Source organism: Perca flavescens, chromosome 10 (assembly GCF_004354835.1).
Source record: "Perca flavescens isolate YP-PL-M2 chromosome 10, PFLA_1.0, whole genome shotgun sequence".
Lineage (NCBI taxonomy): Eukaryota > Metazoa > Chordata > Actinopteri > Perciformes > Percidae > Perca > Perca flavescens.
Window position 1 is genome coordinate 16,382,067 of NC_041340.1, and position 18,266 is coordinate 16,400,332.

The 18,266-nt window shown below is 41.3% G+C and overlaps 1 protein-coding gene across 1 annotated transcript; it reads left to right on the plus strand.

The window, feature by feature from the left end:
- Positions 1-613: 613 nt before the first annotated feature.
- On the plus strand, positions 614-15,124 carry kcnk4a (potassium channel, subfamily K, member 4a). The gene is made up of 8 exons (XM_028590272.1): positions 614-819; positions 3,108-3,306; positions 4,555-4,843; positions 9,033-9,150; positions 11,327-11,487; positions 12,447-12,633; positions 13,051-13,181; positions 13,298-15,124. Exons 3-8 carry the CDS (start codon positions 4,655-4,657, stop codon positions 14,405-14,407), a joined length of 1,896 nt encoding a protein of 631 aa, XP_028446073.1. The 5' UTR covers positions 614-819; positions 3,108-3,306; positions 4,555-4,654; the 3' UTR covers positions 14,408-15,124.
- Positions 15,125-18,266: the final 3,142 nt, after the last annotated feature.

Below are 18,266 nucleotides of genomic sequence, written 5' to 3' on the forward strand. Positions count from 1 at the left end.
AGCACCTTTGGGTCTGAGAAGTCGGGCTGTGTACTTTGTATTTCATGCCGTGACGTGGCCTGTTTGGTCAGCTGAGCAGAGTGTGAGGAGTTTTTATTTTTATTTATTGTTTTTACTGCTGGTGGACATTTAAGTCTAAATGAGTGCCATGGTCCAATGAGGAGTGTCTCAAAGTGTTTAAATGGAATATCTTTGTTAAATCACACAAGTATTTCCGCAATTACCAAAGTCCTCTCCCTTTGCCTCGTGGTCATGAACACATTGTTGAGAAGGTGCTGAAAGCTTTAAAAGAGCAGACTTGGATCAAAGAACGAAAAAGAGTCAATGGAAGAGTCTGGTTTTCCAACTTTATAGTCCGTTTTATTTCATGATGTAATTCCTCCTTAAGTGCAAGAAAAATTGTGTGGCCCATAACTCTGACTTTGAAGAAACAAGTGTCTCTTTTTACTTCCCAAAAATACAGAGGTTGGAAAGGCAAGGATTTAGAGAGCTAAGCCCCCCCACATCCATCTCAGGAAACTCTGAGGCCCTCTGGTCTTCCTCTGCAGTGACGGCACTTAATCACACTCACAGAACAGAGCTTTAATGGACTTCACATGCCCCGTCCCTTTCTTCTCCTCGTCCTACAATCGTCTCTCCTCTTTCAGAGTGATGTAGGGTCCCGAGAATGGGGAAACACCTTCCAAGGAGAAAACACACATGCACGCATGCACTTTCACAACACACACACAGAGCTCCTCGCTGAGTGCTGAATGGTGAGAGAACAGCACATGCTGCATGAGACGAACTTGGATAGCAACAATTCTCCAAACTCTAAAGGTAAGACGTGCAAAAATAATTTCTTTCTGGGGGTTCTGAGAGTTATAACATCAGTTATTTTGAAAAGAGATTGTCACTATATAAGCAGAAATCTTAGTTTTTTTTTTCTCATGCATGCTTCTTGATTTTAGATCCAGTTTGCTAGTCTAGCTCTTAGGCCTTTTTTATTTATTTAAAGTATAGGTTACAAAGTATAGTAGCAGACTGTCACACTGATTTAAAAAGAGTTGATCAATCCCCTGCCAATATAAATTCTTTCCACCCTGACACTACAGACAACACAGTCATTTAAGTGCAACATTTACAATGGAACTTAGTTTAAAACTATATCTTAAGATTCGGGCATCTGTGTTTCTGGGAGCGCAGCTGCTGCATTTGATACGCGTTTAATTGGAAATATTCTTTTTTTGGTTTTATAGCCTCCGAGGAAAATGTCTGCTTGTTTATCTTTTTCTATGGGACTTCTGTAGCCCAAACAGGCCTATCATTATTTTTGAGAATCATTCTTTCCCAGAGCATGAAACCAGAAAACCAAAAGATGTAACCTGTGATCTCTCTCTGACGTCAGTGTTGGCTCACTGAAAAAGAGCAAATACTTTGGTGGTAATTACATCTAAAGGAGCTTTATTTTCTCCCAGCACTAAAAATTCTTCAGTAGATACTACATACTCATCAACAGACTGGTCATATTCATCTCTGGAGGATTGTCGGCACAGATAAAGAGACCTTTGTTTCTCCGGCTGTGGCAAACAGTCACGTTCACAAACAGGCCTCTTTTTGTAGAGTGTGGTGTAAAACTACTCTAACTGGAAAGTGTCCCAAGATAACTTATGTTATGATTTGACACTAAATAAAATGTAATTGAAAATTAAATAATAGGAATAAATCAACTTTTTTCTTTTCTCTTCTCTTCTGCAGTTCTATAATCCCAATAGTATAGATAGAAGAATTGAAGTAGTAACTCTTTCCTTGTTTGTCCCAAAGTTTACACATTTGATGGTGAAAAAAATAATATATAAATGACCATAAAGCATTATTATTAAACAAAATAAGGAAATAGTTCAGGTTTTGTTATATTAGCAAGTCTATATTCCTTTGTTTGCCAAAAAGTCATTTACAGACTAAGAAATACAGCTTGTCATCCTAGTACATTAAGTTATTTACATTTTATTTTGCTATGTTCGTATGAGGTCTAAATCCTTGTTAAGCAGTTAAGTAATTCTTCTAAACTTAGGGAAAGCCATTTTTAAGAAGATGGTAAAACAATATTAGACGTACTATTTATAGGGAGCACAGAGAAACTTTCTTCCTTCGACAGATGAATGTGAAAACAAGCCTTTCAGAGTGATAAACGCTGCCCAGTGAAGCTCAAAACATCCCACTGAAGTAACATTAGGCAAAACACCTTTTTGACTTGAAGTAGGTTTTGTTTTTTTTGTTGTTAAAGAGGGCTCTGGGTCTCCAGGTTCCCAAACATGACAGTAAACCAGTAAAAATCAGGTAATCACGTTGAGAGGAATGTTTGCGGCTATTTTATATTTTTTGTTTTCTTTCTGTAGATTTGTCTTAGAATGTACATCGCCCAGCCACGTGCTTCTTTTCAAACAGTTCACCTCATGATTTATTTCCCCACCTGCCTCCACTGTTTAACTTAAGATTAGATCACCGCCCGTCAGCCACAGTTCGGCTCTTTCTAAGCCCCCCCTCACTCAATATCCTAGCAAAACATCAAAATATGCCAGCGCAGGTTTAGACAGTGATGACTAATAATTTGTCTGTGTTGAAGCCAAGGCCAGAGAGCGCGACAGTCCACACAAACCAAAGCCAACAGTCCATTAGCACAGAATGCTAACAGTCGGCTAGACTCTGGGAAATATCAGAACATTGTCAGGACCGGCTGACCCAGACCAAGAAGCTCCTAAATCCCGTGTGTGTGTGTGTCTGTGTGTGTGTGTGTGTGTGTGTGTGTGTGTGTGTGTGTGTGAGAAAGGTAAACATCGTTCAAAGAAAAAATTAGAAGCCAAAAGATGAAGTGATAAACATGTTTTCGATTAATGACAAGATGTATGTGTTGAGTTTTGGCAGAGTGTAATCGTTTGTGAGGGCAGCCTGGTGTGTGTCAGTCCCTCCCTGGTTATTATGACAAAGTCTCTACAATGTGAACACTTATTTAATGCCACTTGTACCCTGCTGCAGAAACACTGAGAGAAACAGGGAAATGTGCCAACTTAAAGCTGTTCTGTTTCTCTATGCGCTAATCTAAATTTATACTTTTTACATGTTTTCAGTATTTGTCATGCTTAAAAGTCTTCAAATGGCTTGAAGGAGAAGGAAATGGACCCACAACCCTCGGCTTCTGAACATTGAAGACACAGGAGAACGAGAGAGAAAGCAGAGCAGAGATAGAGAGGAAAGAAGAGACAAAGATTTCTCCGTCACCTGATTTGTGGAACTTTAACATGGGATGAGCTCCTAACATCACTTAAGGTACTATTTTTTTTTTTTTCATCCTCTGTTATAAAACATTCTTTATCTATCATAACAGCTATGTTAAAAGAATCTACAGAAAGCATAAAGAATAGTTTTTTTCACTATTACAATATTGCTGCATTTGGGTGTGATCACATTGGACACATTTCTTAACATGCTGCTTTTTTCAGTTACTGTATTTGTTAGATTGTTAAGTAAGCTTGTCTACTCTTAACTGTTACTTTTTGATATGGTTTGTTTTTGGAGTGATTACCGGCACACAAGTTGGACTCAACTACAGTAACGTCACACAGTTTGACAGAGGAAATAAAAAGCTATATCTGGGTTTGTTTACCTGGCGAATTAAAGGGGCATTCCCTTGATTTTACACATGAAGATCAGTTTACTTGTCATGATGAGTACTACTCAACCTCTGAAAACAGTCATATAATCATCTCTGATTGGGCGACGACTATTGAAAATGTATAAAGTGGAGTGTGAGTTTGAAACGGCTGTGGGAGTGCTACTGCATTATGTGAAAAAAGTTGTAAAAAGCCTTTTGTGCCTCCAGAGGGACCTGTGTGAAGTCCGATAAGTTGCCTCAAGTGATGTCACTTGAGACGGCATCAGTTGAGTCTTAAGACTAAAAGTTTGAAAATGAAAACTATCTGGTGTGGGGTTGGAAAGAAGTAGGACCTTTGTAGCCAACTCTTCATCTCTGCCTCTGCTTGAGGCGACATTAGCTGCTTCTAGCATAACTGAACTAAATCTCTTAATGAACTGTTGGCGGTCATGATGCATTATGGGCGCCATTTAGGTGCCAGTTTTTGATGAGGTAGAATTTGTGGAATAAAAAAGACGATATTGCTAATTCTGCTGCATCGATTTTGATCCTTTTTTTTAAACTGTCTGTTGTGAGTCTGACAATGTTACAGTAGTGCAATGATAAATCAGTGGAGTTCTTTTTTAAGTGATGAATATTTCTCTTGTGAGCTCATAACTTGTAATGGAGAAGTGCTGGAGTACTCCTTTAACGCCGGTGTCCGTGGTGTTGCATCACTGTTAACCCACCTACTGTAAGATATGTACTGCAGAAGTGTATCTATTGTCAGCTCTTAACTTCTGACTTTTCCTGTTAGTGACCGTCTCTGTGGTTTGACGCACAGATGTATAATAAACGTTGTTAATGTCGGCCAGCTTTCTAAGAACACTTGCGTTGCTTGCTTACACATTTCCTCTCTAAAGGAACTTCCTGTTTATGTCCAGCTTTGCACCAGTGTATCCTGACTGAGAGCCTGACCAGATCCTGGCCTCTGAGCTCTGACCCCCTTACCCTGGAGGGGCAGGGGGGGTCGAGGGGGAGAAAATGCGGTGTACAACCCTGTTGGCCCTGCTGACGGGGGTTGTGCTGTACCTGGTGATGGGAGCGCTCGTTTTCGGCACCCTTGAGTACCCTAAGGAGAGTTTGGCATACGAAGACCTGCTCACTACCAAGAAGGCCTTCCTGGATAATAACACCTGTGTCACCGAGGAGGACTTCCGCAAGCTTGTGAAGGTATCACTGGCTGAGTAAATGTGGCCAGTGGCCACAACTTTAAAACAATGTCAACACACACATACAGTATTTCTTTTGCTCTTTCAGATTTAACTTTATTTACATAGCACCAGTGCTATAAACGATTTGCCAAACTAAAACCGCCGTCCTCTCTGAAGGTTCTGACATGGGCTGCACTTAAGGATCTCAGATCTTTTTCAGTCTTTGCAATTTGAGTTTCCACAGTAGTTAATACAAATCTGAATAGTCAGAGTAGCGTTTTCAACATTTGTTCTCTTTAAATATTGCCTAAATAGTGACATGATTAAAAATAACAAAAGAGCAGACTGCCAATTTGAAGGTCTATTTTCATCATATGAAGGCTGTTATGTCAATTGTATAAACCAGTGGCAGCAAGCAACGGAGTACATTTACGTACTGTACTTAAGTACAAATATGAAGTACTTGTACTTTACCCGAGTCTTTTCTTTTCATGCCACTTTGTACTTTTATTCCACTACATTTCAGAGAGAAATATTGTATGTTTTACTCCACTACATTAATCTGACAGCTTTAGTTACTAGTTACTTAACAAATTAATATTTTTGCTCACAAAATGTAGTTTATAAAATACAATGTTTTATTATAAATTAAACTACCCAAGTACAGCTAAAATGATTAGCCAATTAAAAACTTAGTTGATTGACAGAACTGTTTTGATCGTTTCCAGTTTCTAAAATGTGAGGATTTTTCTGCATGAAGTACATTTCCTGATGATACTTAAGTAACGTTTCCAATGCAGGACTTTTACTTGTAGGAGTATTTTTATAGTGTGGTATTAGTACTTTTACTTAAATGAAGGATCTGATTACTTCTGCCACCACTGACATTTACTCAAGTATTATGCTTAAGTACCAGTTGAACTACTAGTATATTTTCTTCTACTTTATACTTCTACTTCACTGCATTTCAGATGCAAATATTGTACTTTTTACGTTTATTTGAGAGGTATGTTACTAGTTATTTTATATATTAAGATTTCAGAAAAACATACAAGTTAAAGTTAAAATACAACATGATTAAAGCAGTAAGCTTGTGGTTTGTGAGTTTACAAAAGAGCAGTGTCTAGTTGGCTCCCCTTGTCATTTTTCAGATGCTTTAAGCAGTTCCACCAAAGTGTGAATTTCCATCATGGTTTAATTTAAAGGTGCAATATGTAATATTGTGTGTAATACTGGCAGCTAGCGGTTAAAATAGTTACTGCACTACCAATTCAAAATACTGGAGAGTCGTCTCCCCCGCCCCCTCCTGCCCAGACTCGAAGTTCACGGAGGTTGCCAGGCTGAGACTGCAGCATTCACAACAATGTTGCTAGACGCTTTTTTCACATAGCCAGACATTACTCCACAGCACAGCCGAGTAGCTAACGGTAGATGCTAGTCTCACATAGCCAGACATTACTCCACAGCACAGCAGAGTAGCTAACGTTAGATGCTGGCTATATTGACAGTCATAAAAGCCCGTGCTCACGCGGAGCTCTGTAACCAACTGACAGACACACTTTTTCGGCTTAAAATTACAGTATGAACCGCTAAAAACACAACAACCTCACTGTCCTCTCCACACGCCAGTCAGGCACACTTCCTCGGCTTAGAATTACAATACGAAACGCTAAAAATACCACTACCTTGCCGACGGAACACACTTCATTGGCTTAGAATTACGGCAACAATCGCTAAACACACTGCAAACTCACAGTCTTCTCTTTCCGATTTACAGCCCCCCTCTCGTGGTTTAAAACAAACAGCCATGGGCTGCTTCCTCCGGTAACGTTAGCAGGGTTAGCATGGCGCCGTTAGCCAGGACCAGTCGGGATCACTTTACTGGCTATGTCTCAATTGTTTTTGCGAGTAACCAACTCGGTTACTCTAGCTATATAATTCAATGTGAGTACACAAATGTTGAAATGACAAAAAATGCCCGTCCCTAGTAGCTGTGATAAATTAGCCTGAAGCTAATGCTTACCTGTTCAGGAGAAAATAAGCCAACTCTGCGTCCTTTTGGGCTCTAAGCTGTCTCCATCTTTCAAATACATCTCCAATATTTACCAGGGGGTTGTTACGTCTCTGGTCACGCAACTGTTAGAAACATGCTGTTTTCTTTTTTTATGTCATGTAGAATCTATCTCCGTTGATCCTGTTCGTTTGTTTGCTGCTTTCATGGCTGTACTAACGTTACAGCTGTAGCGCGCTGGGTTTACGTTTTTACAGGTATATCTGGCAACCCGGCCTGCCTGTCAAACTGGGCCGTTGACAACAACACACAGATCAAAACATAAACATAAATTCCGTCACGGAATGTAAATTTCAAAAAGAAAAAATACTCACATTAGCATTGTTGTCAGAAAAGATAGTATTTCAGTTTAACATGTTTCCTTAATATCTGATGAGGCATTGGCAGGGCTTGAAATTAACTTTTTGAGGCACTTGTCCTTCGGACAAGTACATTTACGTTTCACTTGTCCATGCACAAAAGTCACTTGTCCGGGTAAAAGTCATCATTTTATAAAAAAAAATTGTTTTGCTAATGCAGAATTTGAACAAACCGTTGAAAGCATCCAAACACTATCAGCATTAATAAAATTCAGTTGAAACCGTAGAAACAAACGTGTCCCAACAATAGATTTCCCCTTCAACAAGAAAAAAGGATCTCCAGACTTCATAGTACAAAGTAATATGTTGCACGCCGGTGTGCAGAAGTCAATATATTGAGATTCAAAAGCAATAATTTACATTTTCTCAATACTTTGAGATTCTTAGTTTATATTCTGAGATACTAAGTCAATATTTTGACCAGACATAGTGGTGACTTAAACTTGAACTTATACTATATCTAAAATAATTTTGTAGACATAACAATGGATTTTGCCACTTAATGTTGGTGTTAACTATTTATTTTTTTTATACAATTTTACTAATTTCTACCCAGCAGAGGCTGATTTAGAGATCCTTTAAAAGCTGTAGCTACTTTACAGTTGATTATTACCTGATATTTAATCAGCATGTTATTTATTTGTTTCAAAAAGGAGCACAAAAAAACGACATTATAGAATGGCAAAAACGACCACTGGATTGGAAGTATGGCGAGGCCAATTTCAAGTGAACGCAACATCTGTGTTTTTCCGACAACAGCAGCTACAACGTCATAGTTCCTCTCCAGTGAAATACAGACGGACACACTTTTACACCGTGTAGCTGTCAGCATTTTAACCGTGTTTACTATTATTCTGCTAGTTAACGGTGGTCTAACGTTACCTGCTGCCAAGTGTAATGTTAACTAGCGTGACATGCGGCGATGTTTAGGTTCCCTCGTCCGTTTTCGGAGCATCAGAGAGAAGCGCAGGCATTTCAGTGGCACCAAAATCTGCGTTGCAATTCGGTCCGGTAGATAACGGTCGTTAAGGCACCGGTGCCGTATTAGCACCGGGTCTCTCGTTTTCTGTCAACGATGTGGCGAGGAGGTAATGTTAAGGCGGAGTTAGCAAGCTAACGTTAGCTAACTAACACCGGCAGGTTCGCCGTGCTTTCATGCTGCATCGCTTACAGAGAACGAGCTGAACAGCGGGCTGGGTCTAACGTTAGCGGCCCGCTGACCGACTACCGCTGGGTCCGCTGCCTGGGATTGCGGGGGAAAAATGTATCGTTTCAAATCGGTAACAAAGACGTAATGAGTGGCACATAACGTGAACTAACATGGCATTTTATTGTTGTTATTTACAGTGTCATGTGAGTGTCATGTGTTCATGACAGTGTCATGTCACTCTTATGTCGAAAACTTACCAAACTGTTTTTTTTCTTCATTCCTCTCCCATTTATCACGTTGTGACCCTTTAAGTTGGCCCAACCCCTAGGTTGGGAACCACTAAACCAAACTATCTAACCTTGAACCTAAAATGCGATTCCATCTCAACCAGCTACAACAGTAAAATGCTCCTTCTGCATTGATGAATTGTATTATTATTTTTTACATCATTGTGCTAGTACTTTTACATAAAGAAAGGATCTGAATACTTCTTCCACTACTGGTTTAAACAATCCAACTGATAGATAACTTAAGTACCTGGGAAATCTAGCCTCCCTGTCTGTCTCAGATGCCTACCTGTGTTGGAAGATAAATGTACAGTTACATAAATGACATCCGTCCCCCGCAGGGAGTGGTGTCTGCGGTGGAGGCAGGCCTGGATGTGAACAACCTTCCTCAAAACTTCACCAGTCGCTGGGACCTGGCCTCCGCCATCTTCTTCTGTGGTACCATCATTACAACCATAGGTAGGCAGGGACTGACCTTCAGGCTGCACTTTGAAGATCCTACAGCTATTAAATGCTCTTTTAGGTGAAGATTACATACCGGATATGTTGTGAAAACAATTAATAGGAGAAGAAACTTAGTTTAATCCTGAACATATGTGATTCTTTCATCATCTTCAGCACCAAAACCTTGTTTGATTGTTGAGTACATGAGCATAACTTGTCTCTGATTTATTTAATTGAAGTGCAAACGTTGATACCAGTTTCACAGTCACAGAGCTGAATTGGAACCAAAATGATCTCTTTGGATTTAAAACTAATCTCCATGAGTTGCATAACTAAACTGGTAAACTAAAATCTAAAATCTTGGGTCAATCTATACAAAAATATAAATAGTGACATTTTTGATGTATGTAAGTCTAATAGACATGCTGGCCTTTTTTTACATTCCTCTTTATTTCTCTTCAAAGCTACAATTGGTAACTTTCATGAAGTATAACTTTTTGTCATATTTGCTGAAACTGTCACTATATCCTAACACTACTACATGAGACAGATAATCTGAAAAAATCACATTCCTCTGCCTCCTCCTGGTGCTCCTAATTGGAAAACAAGCAATCAGAGATGAGAAGTCTTCAACTGTCAAACTAGGCAGTGCTAATCAAATATATAGCAGTAAAATGAGAAGTTGGCTCAGATGCCAGACACTGGGGTGTGCTTGGTTTTGAGTCAACTTAGTTACAAACTTTCTCCTTTTAGAAATAGGTACAATACAGTAACAGAATGTTGGTTAATATTTGATCAGGGCTGTCTAGATTGATCGCAATTCACAAGCAGTTATTGACACTGTTGGAAACTTCTTGGCTCTGATTGGTTGTTTTTCTTTGGGCGCGGGGAAAACTTCCAATACCATTAGCAGCACTAGGGGGAGGCAGAGGAACACAATTTTGTTTCACAGTTAATCTGCCTCATGCCCTACTGTCAGGATATAGTGACAGTTTAAGAAAATATGACAATAACTTATTTTATAAAAGTTACCTACTGAACCTTTAATTCTTGTCATCTAAATGTACTGTTTGTCCAAAAGACATCTCAGGATTGGGTCTCAGGTTGTAAATGGTACGGATACAAAATGAGTCTCTGTAGAACTCGCATGCATATTAAAGGTTCCATGACATGGTGCTCTTTGGATGCTTTTATATAGGCCTTAGTGGTCCCCTAATACTGTATCTGAAGTCTCTTTTATATAGACCTTAGTGGTCCCCTAATACTGTATCTGAAGTCTGTATCTGAAGTCTCTTTTATATAGACCTTAGTGGTCCCCTAATACTGTATCTGAAGTCTCTTTTATATAGACCTTAGTGGTCCCCTAATACTGTATCTGAAGTCTCTTTTATATAGACCTTAGTGGTCCCCTAATACTGTATCTGAAGTCTCTTTAAATATAGACCTTAGTGGTCCCCTAATACTGTATCTGAAGTCTCTTTTATATAGACCTTAGTGGTCCCCTTAGTGGTCCCCTAATACTGTATCTGAAGTCTCTTTTATATAGACCTTAGTGGTCCCCTAATACTGTATCTGAAGTCTCTTTTATATAGACCTTAGTGGTCCCCTAATACTGTATCTGAAGTCTCTTTTATATAGACCTTAGTGGTCCCCTAATACTGTATCTGAAGTCTCTTTCCCAAAATTCAGCCTTTTATGCAGAATTACAGCCACTAGAGCCAGTCCCACAATGAGCTTTCCTTAGTATGCCACTGAGCCAGTCCATTTATTTATGTGTCTGTAGCTATTGAGGAGGAGAGAGGGGGGGCAAGGTGGAGGGTGGGGGTGTGGCCTTGATCAACTGCCCCTTTCCTCGTTTGAAAGCCATGATGCCTCTCTTTCTCTCATGGGTGGGCCAAATTCTCTGGGCGGGCAAAGCAGAGAAAGGGGAGGTAACCTTGCTCCTTATGACCTCATAAGGAGAAGATTCCAGATTGGCCCATCTGAGCTTTCATTTTCTCAAAGGCAGAGCAGGATACCCAGGGCTCGGTTTACACCTACTGACATTTTTAGCCACTGGGGGACCATAGACAGACTGGGGGAACTCATATTAATGTTAAAACAAGCTCATAAAGTGACATTGTCATGCCATGGGACCTTTTAACTAATGTTAGTAGCTGAAGGTCCTAGTATTTTTTTTATTTTCTAACAGGTTTTGGGAACCTGTCTCCTCGGACGTGGTACGGCCAGTTGTTCTGCGTGTGCTACGCCCTGGTGGGCATCCCCATGTTTGGTATACTGCTCGCTGGAGTGGGTGACCACATGGGCACAGTGCTGCGGAGAGCTGTGGCCAAGATTGAGACCCTCTTCCTGGTGAGAATGAGATGTTCTGCCCAGGAATCAAACCTCAGTTGGATGTACACTTTGTCTGAATCCGTTTCAACCCAAGATACCTTTTTTTCAGCAGTGCGTAACTGGGTTCTGTGTGATTTTTCTAGTTAAGAACCAAACTAGAACCTCCTACATGGATGTGAACCATTGTTATTGGTGTAAATTCATATTCCTGTAGTAATGAAACAAGTGAATTTCAGTTTCTTCAATTGTTTTGAAGGAAGAAACAATGTAGAAATGCTAAATAAGGTAGCTAAGGTAGCTGCTACCTCCACAAAAGGCACAAAAAGGAAATTGCAAACAATCTCTGCAAGTGATAATTTATTTATTTTCATGGCTGTTGTCAGCACTGTCTGCACACTTCAGCTCCTCGGAGGTCACACATACTGTAGCTGCATCCCTGAGCAGATACACAGGAGCCTTGCTCTAGGGCACCATGGCAGTGGTAGCTGAGGAAGAGGACATATTTAACTTATTTAACTCTCATGTCTCAGAATTTTCCAGACAGTCTGGATATTTGAACAGAAGCCAACTTCAAGGTCTAACAACTTCAACTTGTTTCATTAAATCCATCATTACAGTCTTTAAAGGGGCTGCACTTGAAATACTGAAAAAATAACGCGGGCTGGGATTGCCTCCACACAGCTCTCACAGACCATTCCTCAATACTTGAACTACCGACTTTTTTCACGGCCAGATGCACTAACATGCACCTGCGGCCGGACCGGCTTTGAAAACAAAGAACAGAGGAACTTTGATTACAACACACACAGTGGGAGTGTGAGTTCATTCTTTGCTCAGGACACCATTACTCCACTATATCTTTACATAGCAAATATGTGTTTGCTGCCATATTAATGTTCTGAATATCGAGTTCAGCCCCTGTACTCATTATCATTCATTCTGCCTCTGTTTTTGCTGTCTTTCTCTCTCTCTCTCAGAAGCGTAAGGTCAGGCCGACCACTGTGCGCGTGATCTCAGCGGTCCTCTCTATCCTGATTGGTTGTCTGATCTTCCTCGCCGTGCCAACAGTCGTGTTTCAGAAAGTGGAGCAATGGTCATTTCTAGAGTCACTCTACTTTGTGGTCATCACCCTCACTACTGTTGGCTTCGGAGACTACGTACCAGGTACTGAGAAACTTTTTAGTTGCAGCTCACAACAGTTACACAATAATGGAAGAGGCATGTGCAAAAGCAGTTTGAGTGTGATAATGTGATCTTGGCTTAAAGCTACACTATGTAACTTTTAGCCCTACAGGTTGTCTCATTGGAACTACAACTCGCGCTACCCGACGCGAGTTGTAGTTCCAATGAGACAACCTGTTGTGGGGCCGTCCCCCTACAGGTTGTCTCATTGGAACTACAGCAATATAGTGTTGCTTTAAGGGGTCTCAAGCAGAAAAGGTTGTGAGACACTCTCCCTACCTACTCCAGGACTGATCTGTATCAGACTTTGACCTCTGATCATTCGTGAGGGGGCAACAGAAAGGGGAATACTGTGGCGATCAGAACATCACATCACATTAAAACTTTCTCTGTGTCCAGGTGGTGGTGGTGGCTGGTTCTTCAAGCCTCTGGTGTGGTTGTGGATAGTGTTTGGTCTTGCCTACTTTGCCTCCATTCTCACCATGATAGCCAACTGGCTGAGGGTGCTGTCTAAGAGGACCCGCGCTGAGGTTAGAGATACATGGTACTAGACAGCCAGGAATGTACACCAAGAGAGAAAGAGCTGCGCTTTATCTTGTTTAGAGGTTTGTCTTTTGTGTCATGTGTCTCTTTCTCTCTCTCTCAGATGGAGGAGTTGAGGGCCCACGCTACAGACTGGACCCAGAACATCCAGAACATGTCCATGGACTTCCGCATCCCTAACCCTCTGGAGTTTAACGACCCTTTCCTCCTGCAGCGCCGGCGCTGGAAACGCAGTGAGCGTCGGCGCATCCGTCGGGGAGCCGAGGGTGCTCTGGGGTACTTGGCTCGAGGAGGATCTGAGAATGGACACCTGCCGAACCGCTGGGCCGGCCTCTCTGGCTCCATGAGCCAGCTGGAGGCCCATTCGTCTCTTGAGAGGGCGTTGGTGGCCAAGTCCAGGGCACGGGTCAGTGCTGCTGGAGTTGGAACGGCCCCGAGAGTAGCGCCTGCATTGAGGGTCGACAACGCTGTGGGCCTGCAGGTGGAGGGCAGGTCGTTTCCTCACCTGCTGACCCGCTCATTCTCCCTCCCTGTGGCCCACTCCACCTTAGAGCTGGACTCTGCAGGTGCAGCCATGCAGGGAGGATTCCTCACTGGATCGGAGTCTTCTTTTGACTCCAGATCAGACGTCTCCTCGGTCTCCTTGTCCTCCTTGGCGCTCCGCAAGTTCCCGCCCTGCCATACAGTCAGCAGCATGGAGGTGGGAGGAGTGAAAGCCACAGACATGAACACAGCACAAGAGAAAGACCAGCTGATTCCAGCAAAGAAATGTGGAACTGTAGACTACAAAAGCTACAGACATGCACCTGTTCGCTTCTCCCCTCTTCCTTCTTCTAGCCCTCCTTCTCGCCACCCAATTCACCTGCCCTCACCTCCCCTCCACGCAGCCTCCTTACCCAGCTGCCAGCTGCTGGATTTCTTCGGAGAGAATCTGGCATACATCGACGAGTCCTCGGACACTCTGAGTGACCGCGCCCAGCCAGGAGCAAGAGAGGAGAGGAGGAGACGGCCACGAAAGCCAAAGAGGAAGAGCATGAGGAGGCAGCTGTCACACAGGTGGAGCCCCGTGCAGGTGAGGAGGCCCAACAGTGACATGCAGCCGCCGTCGAACCCCCCCACACCACCTCCAGACTCCACTCTTTCAGACGTGCCCTGCGACACTCTGACAGCCACCACACTCACGACACGGTGCCAAAGTCAAGATGTGACATAACAGAATAGTCATAAAGCTGTGGGTTGACACTCTCTAAGAACATATACAACACACGCAGATCTCACCATCATAAATATAGCTGATGTTCCAGGATATTTAGTATTTAAGGTTAGCCTGACAAAGTAAGCCCACAAGTTTTGCTTTATTACTTTTTGATCTGACAAAGCTCAATGGACATTTGTTCAGCCTCCTTTCAGACATGGCGATGATAAACATGAACCTGTTGTATTTCAGACTAAATAACTGTATCAACACTGGGCTGTCACTGATCTTTGCCTCAGAGTAAACAAGACTAAGGGTCGGGTGCCCGGATAGCTCAGTTGGTAGAGCGGGCGCTTATATATGGAGGTTTGCTCCTCGGCGCAGTGGGCCGGGGTTCAACTCCACCCTTTGCTGCATGTCATTCCCCTTCTCTCTCCCCTTTCATTTCTTCAGCTGTCCTGTCAATAAAGGCCTAAAAATGCCCCCCAAAAAAAAAAAAAAAGAAAACAAGACTAAGGGTCTACAGCCATGCAAGTAGATCTGTGAGACTTTACATCAAGGGTATACATCTGTAACTGTGACTTACTTGTTCCAACAAATCATCTGAACTCAATTGTGCCATCTACACTCAATGTCCTTATTAATCAAGCATGTCCCAGTGATCACTGATGAACACGTTTGCGGTCTTTGCGGAAATTACAGTAAACAGTTGGTCACAAGTTTCAGTGGTTTAAAGAGACTATGAGTCACATCATTATCCAGACATCATTAGACCTAATTATCTACTTTGTTGATCTGTCTTTTAGCCGCTGAGCTTAATCAATTCTCGGCAGGCGTATTCAGAATTAACTCTCACATTTAAGTTGGCTTTGTGAGGCGAATTCATGGCGACTGACTAATGGCTTCAAATTCAGTGCAGGGTTTTCAAACCAATCAAAATATAATAATACCCATTTACGAAATACAACATTAAAAGAGAAAAAGAACAGAGGACGAGAGCAGAGGAGTTTTTTTACGCAACCAAAGGCCATGTATTTAAAAAGTTTGACTTGTTTAGGACGTCATCTGCAGTCAAAATTGATTACAATACACAATGCGTCGGAATGTGGGTGGCTTACCACCTCAGCTTTAAAAACATTACCGGGGAAAACCCTGCAGTGGGTGGGGAACCGGCACCACAACAACAGCACATTATCATCAAAGCACAGCTGGGCCATCATTCACCCTCAGACCAGTGTCGGTCCCTTGTGTGGCGCTGTCATACAAGACTATTGAAGTCTTTATTCAAGATTTAAACTGTCCAGTTGCTTGAGGCACGAAGCAGGTGGCTAACTGCCGCTGGTTCATGAAACTCCTCTTAAAGGTTTTTAAGGGTAAAAAAAAAAGGTAAAAGTCAGACCGAGTTCCTGTCCAGTTACTGCTTTGTGTTCAAACATAACATCTTTGTGTGCTCGCCTTGGATATAAGTGCTCAGAGGGCTATTCAAGCAACGATAAGGTTGCTTTTAAGGTTTGTGGTGTTTACAAACTATACTATCAAAGTGTCCTTAAATCAGTGTTGCTTCTGCTTGTGACCACTTTTCCTCTTGGCTGATACGGTTTGTCAGTGTTTTGTTTTTTAAAGACTCTACCCCTCTGCACCATAAATAACTGCAGGTTTTTCAACTTGTGTACACACCTTTCCAGTAATGTATTTGGCCTAAGTTGAACCCTGTTAGATGCCTCATAATGTCTTAAAGTGGCACATTAAAGTGATCATTACCAGACTTTTCTTAACACACGCTGCTGATTGACATTAACCTTAACAGAGCTCATCTGTGCACATGCCTTTGTGATATTTATTAGATTATTATATTGTGACGACTTTCGGTAACATGTCAAGAAACGCACTAATGTGTCAACAAAGGCAGTGATAACGAAGAAGACTGCAAACTAGTAAACATTGATGTAAAGAATGCTGGTCTCAAACTCTCTAAGAAAAATCAGCTTTGAAAAATTATTTGAGTAAGAAAATGTATGCATTCTATTAACATGTTCGTTAGACCTCAAGGACACACACAATGATACACAATACATTTTGGAGAATAATAGTGGACAGGGAACCTTTAAATTGTACAAAGCCTGTAGTGCCTATTTAGTAACGTTGTGTGATATAAACCTGGCCTGGGAACGCCTCGGGATCCCCCAGTCGGAGCTGGTTAATGTTGCTCGGGAAAGGGAAGTTTGGGGTCCCCTGCTGGAGCTGCTCCCCCCGCAACCCGACACCGGATAAGCGGACGAAGATGGATGGATGGTGTGATATAAAGCCAAACCTGTGTCCTAATTTCATACCAATTCTAAGCTGTTTTTTGAGTGTGTTCACCCTGGAAAAGTGAGAGACAAAATTCAAAACTATTGTTTTGAGTGTACTGTTAATGTACACCTTTTCCTACAATGCAATGCAAAAAGGAAATGGAGGATGTATTTGTAGCTAGAAAAAAATCTGTGTAAATTATGACGGACAGCTCCAGAAAGATCTTGGTAACAGAAAATAAAGATATTTGGGGTTTAATTGGCAGTGGCATGGTCAAATGTCAGTTTGTTGTATTGAATGCAAAAAAGATTAGTATATAGTACACACTGTATACAAATATGCAGTATAAAATTGGGACATACAGTAGTTTGTTGTTCCCAGAAGATGTGAAATTGACCTGAAACCTGAACACTGAAAGTCCTGAATGAACTCGGCTCTTAGTGAATGCGGAATAAACATTAAGTTTGTGCCTACTCAGAATCAGGAACTACTACAAGAAGCCATCGTGGCATTCTGCCCTCTACCAGGGCCAAAATAAGTAACTGACTGAATCCACACTCAAATTCAGACTGCCACATACAGTATTTTGTCATTTGTTGACAGAGGGCTGGAAGGAGAAAGATATTCACATAGCAACATACTGGTGTGCTGACCACGACACATCTGCTATATTTCGTACGAGTCTGACTCCTGACCTGAATGATGTTTTTTCCTGTTATTTTATTCTTCTTAATATATACAATAAAAAGGATGGATATTTGAATTGTGGCTCACTGATGACTCAAGACTTCCATCAGTTTCAGACTAAATATTTTGTCTTAAACTCTAAAATCTAATTTCAAACTGCATGATACAGGACACTGTAACATGTAACATACTGACACATTTATAATAAAAAAAAAAAAAAAAAACAGTGGTACAGTGTGCTATTTCTACATTCACTAAGTTCCCCTCCATTAATTAATCAATTTTTTTTTTCTAGTTCCTACAGCTGAATGTTTGAGCTTCACTGTACAGAATGATGTAATAATAATAATAACTTGGACTTATATAGCGCCTTTCATGGTACCCAAGGTCACTTAACAAATGGGGGCGGTTAGGGGTCAAAGGACTTAGTGAAAAGAAATGTTTTGTAAATGCAGAGTTTGACACAATATGATTTGTGACATCACAAATAGTTTGGAAGCCAATCCTGGTCGAGTGTTCAACTTGCAAAAATGTGATGTAGAAACTTGAAGCCTCCAGCACACATACACTGAGAATGGATTTTACAGTGAAGTAGAAAACACATTTTGTCCAACAGTTCAACTTATATTTATAGATTCTGGATTGTTTTTTTATAAAGGAAGAGTAGATGTCCTTTCCAAGACTAAAAGATCATTGTTTTTTTTTGTAAAAAGGACACATCAGACAACATATTATAGCATAACATATGACAAGTATAGCAATTTATGCTAAACATGTCTGGAGAGGATCTTTAAGTTTAAGATCTGAGTGCTTCCACAGTTACCTTTGCAGTAAGTTCAGCTCAATACAGATAGACTAAACTGTCAACAAACACCATTTAATGTCACTTTTGAAATCG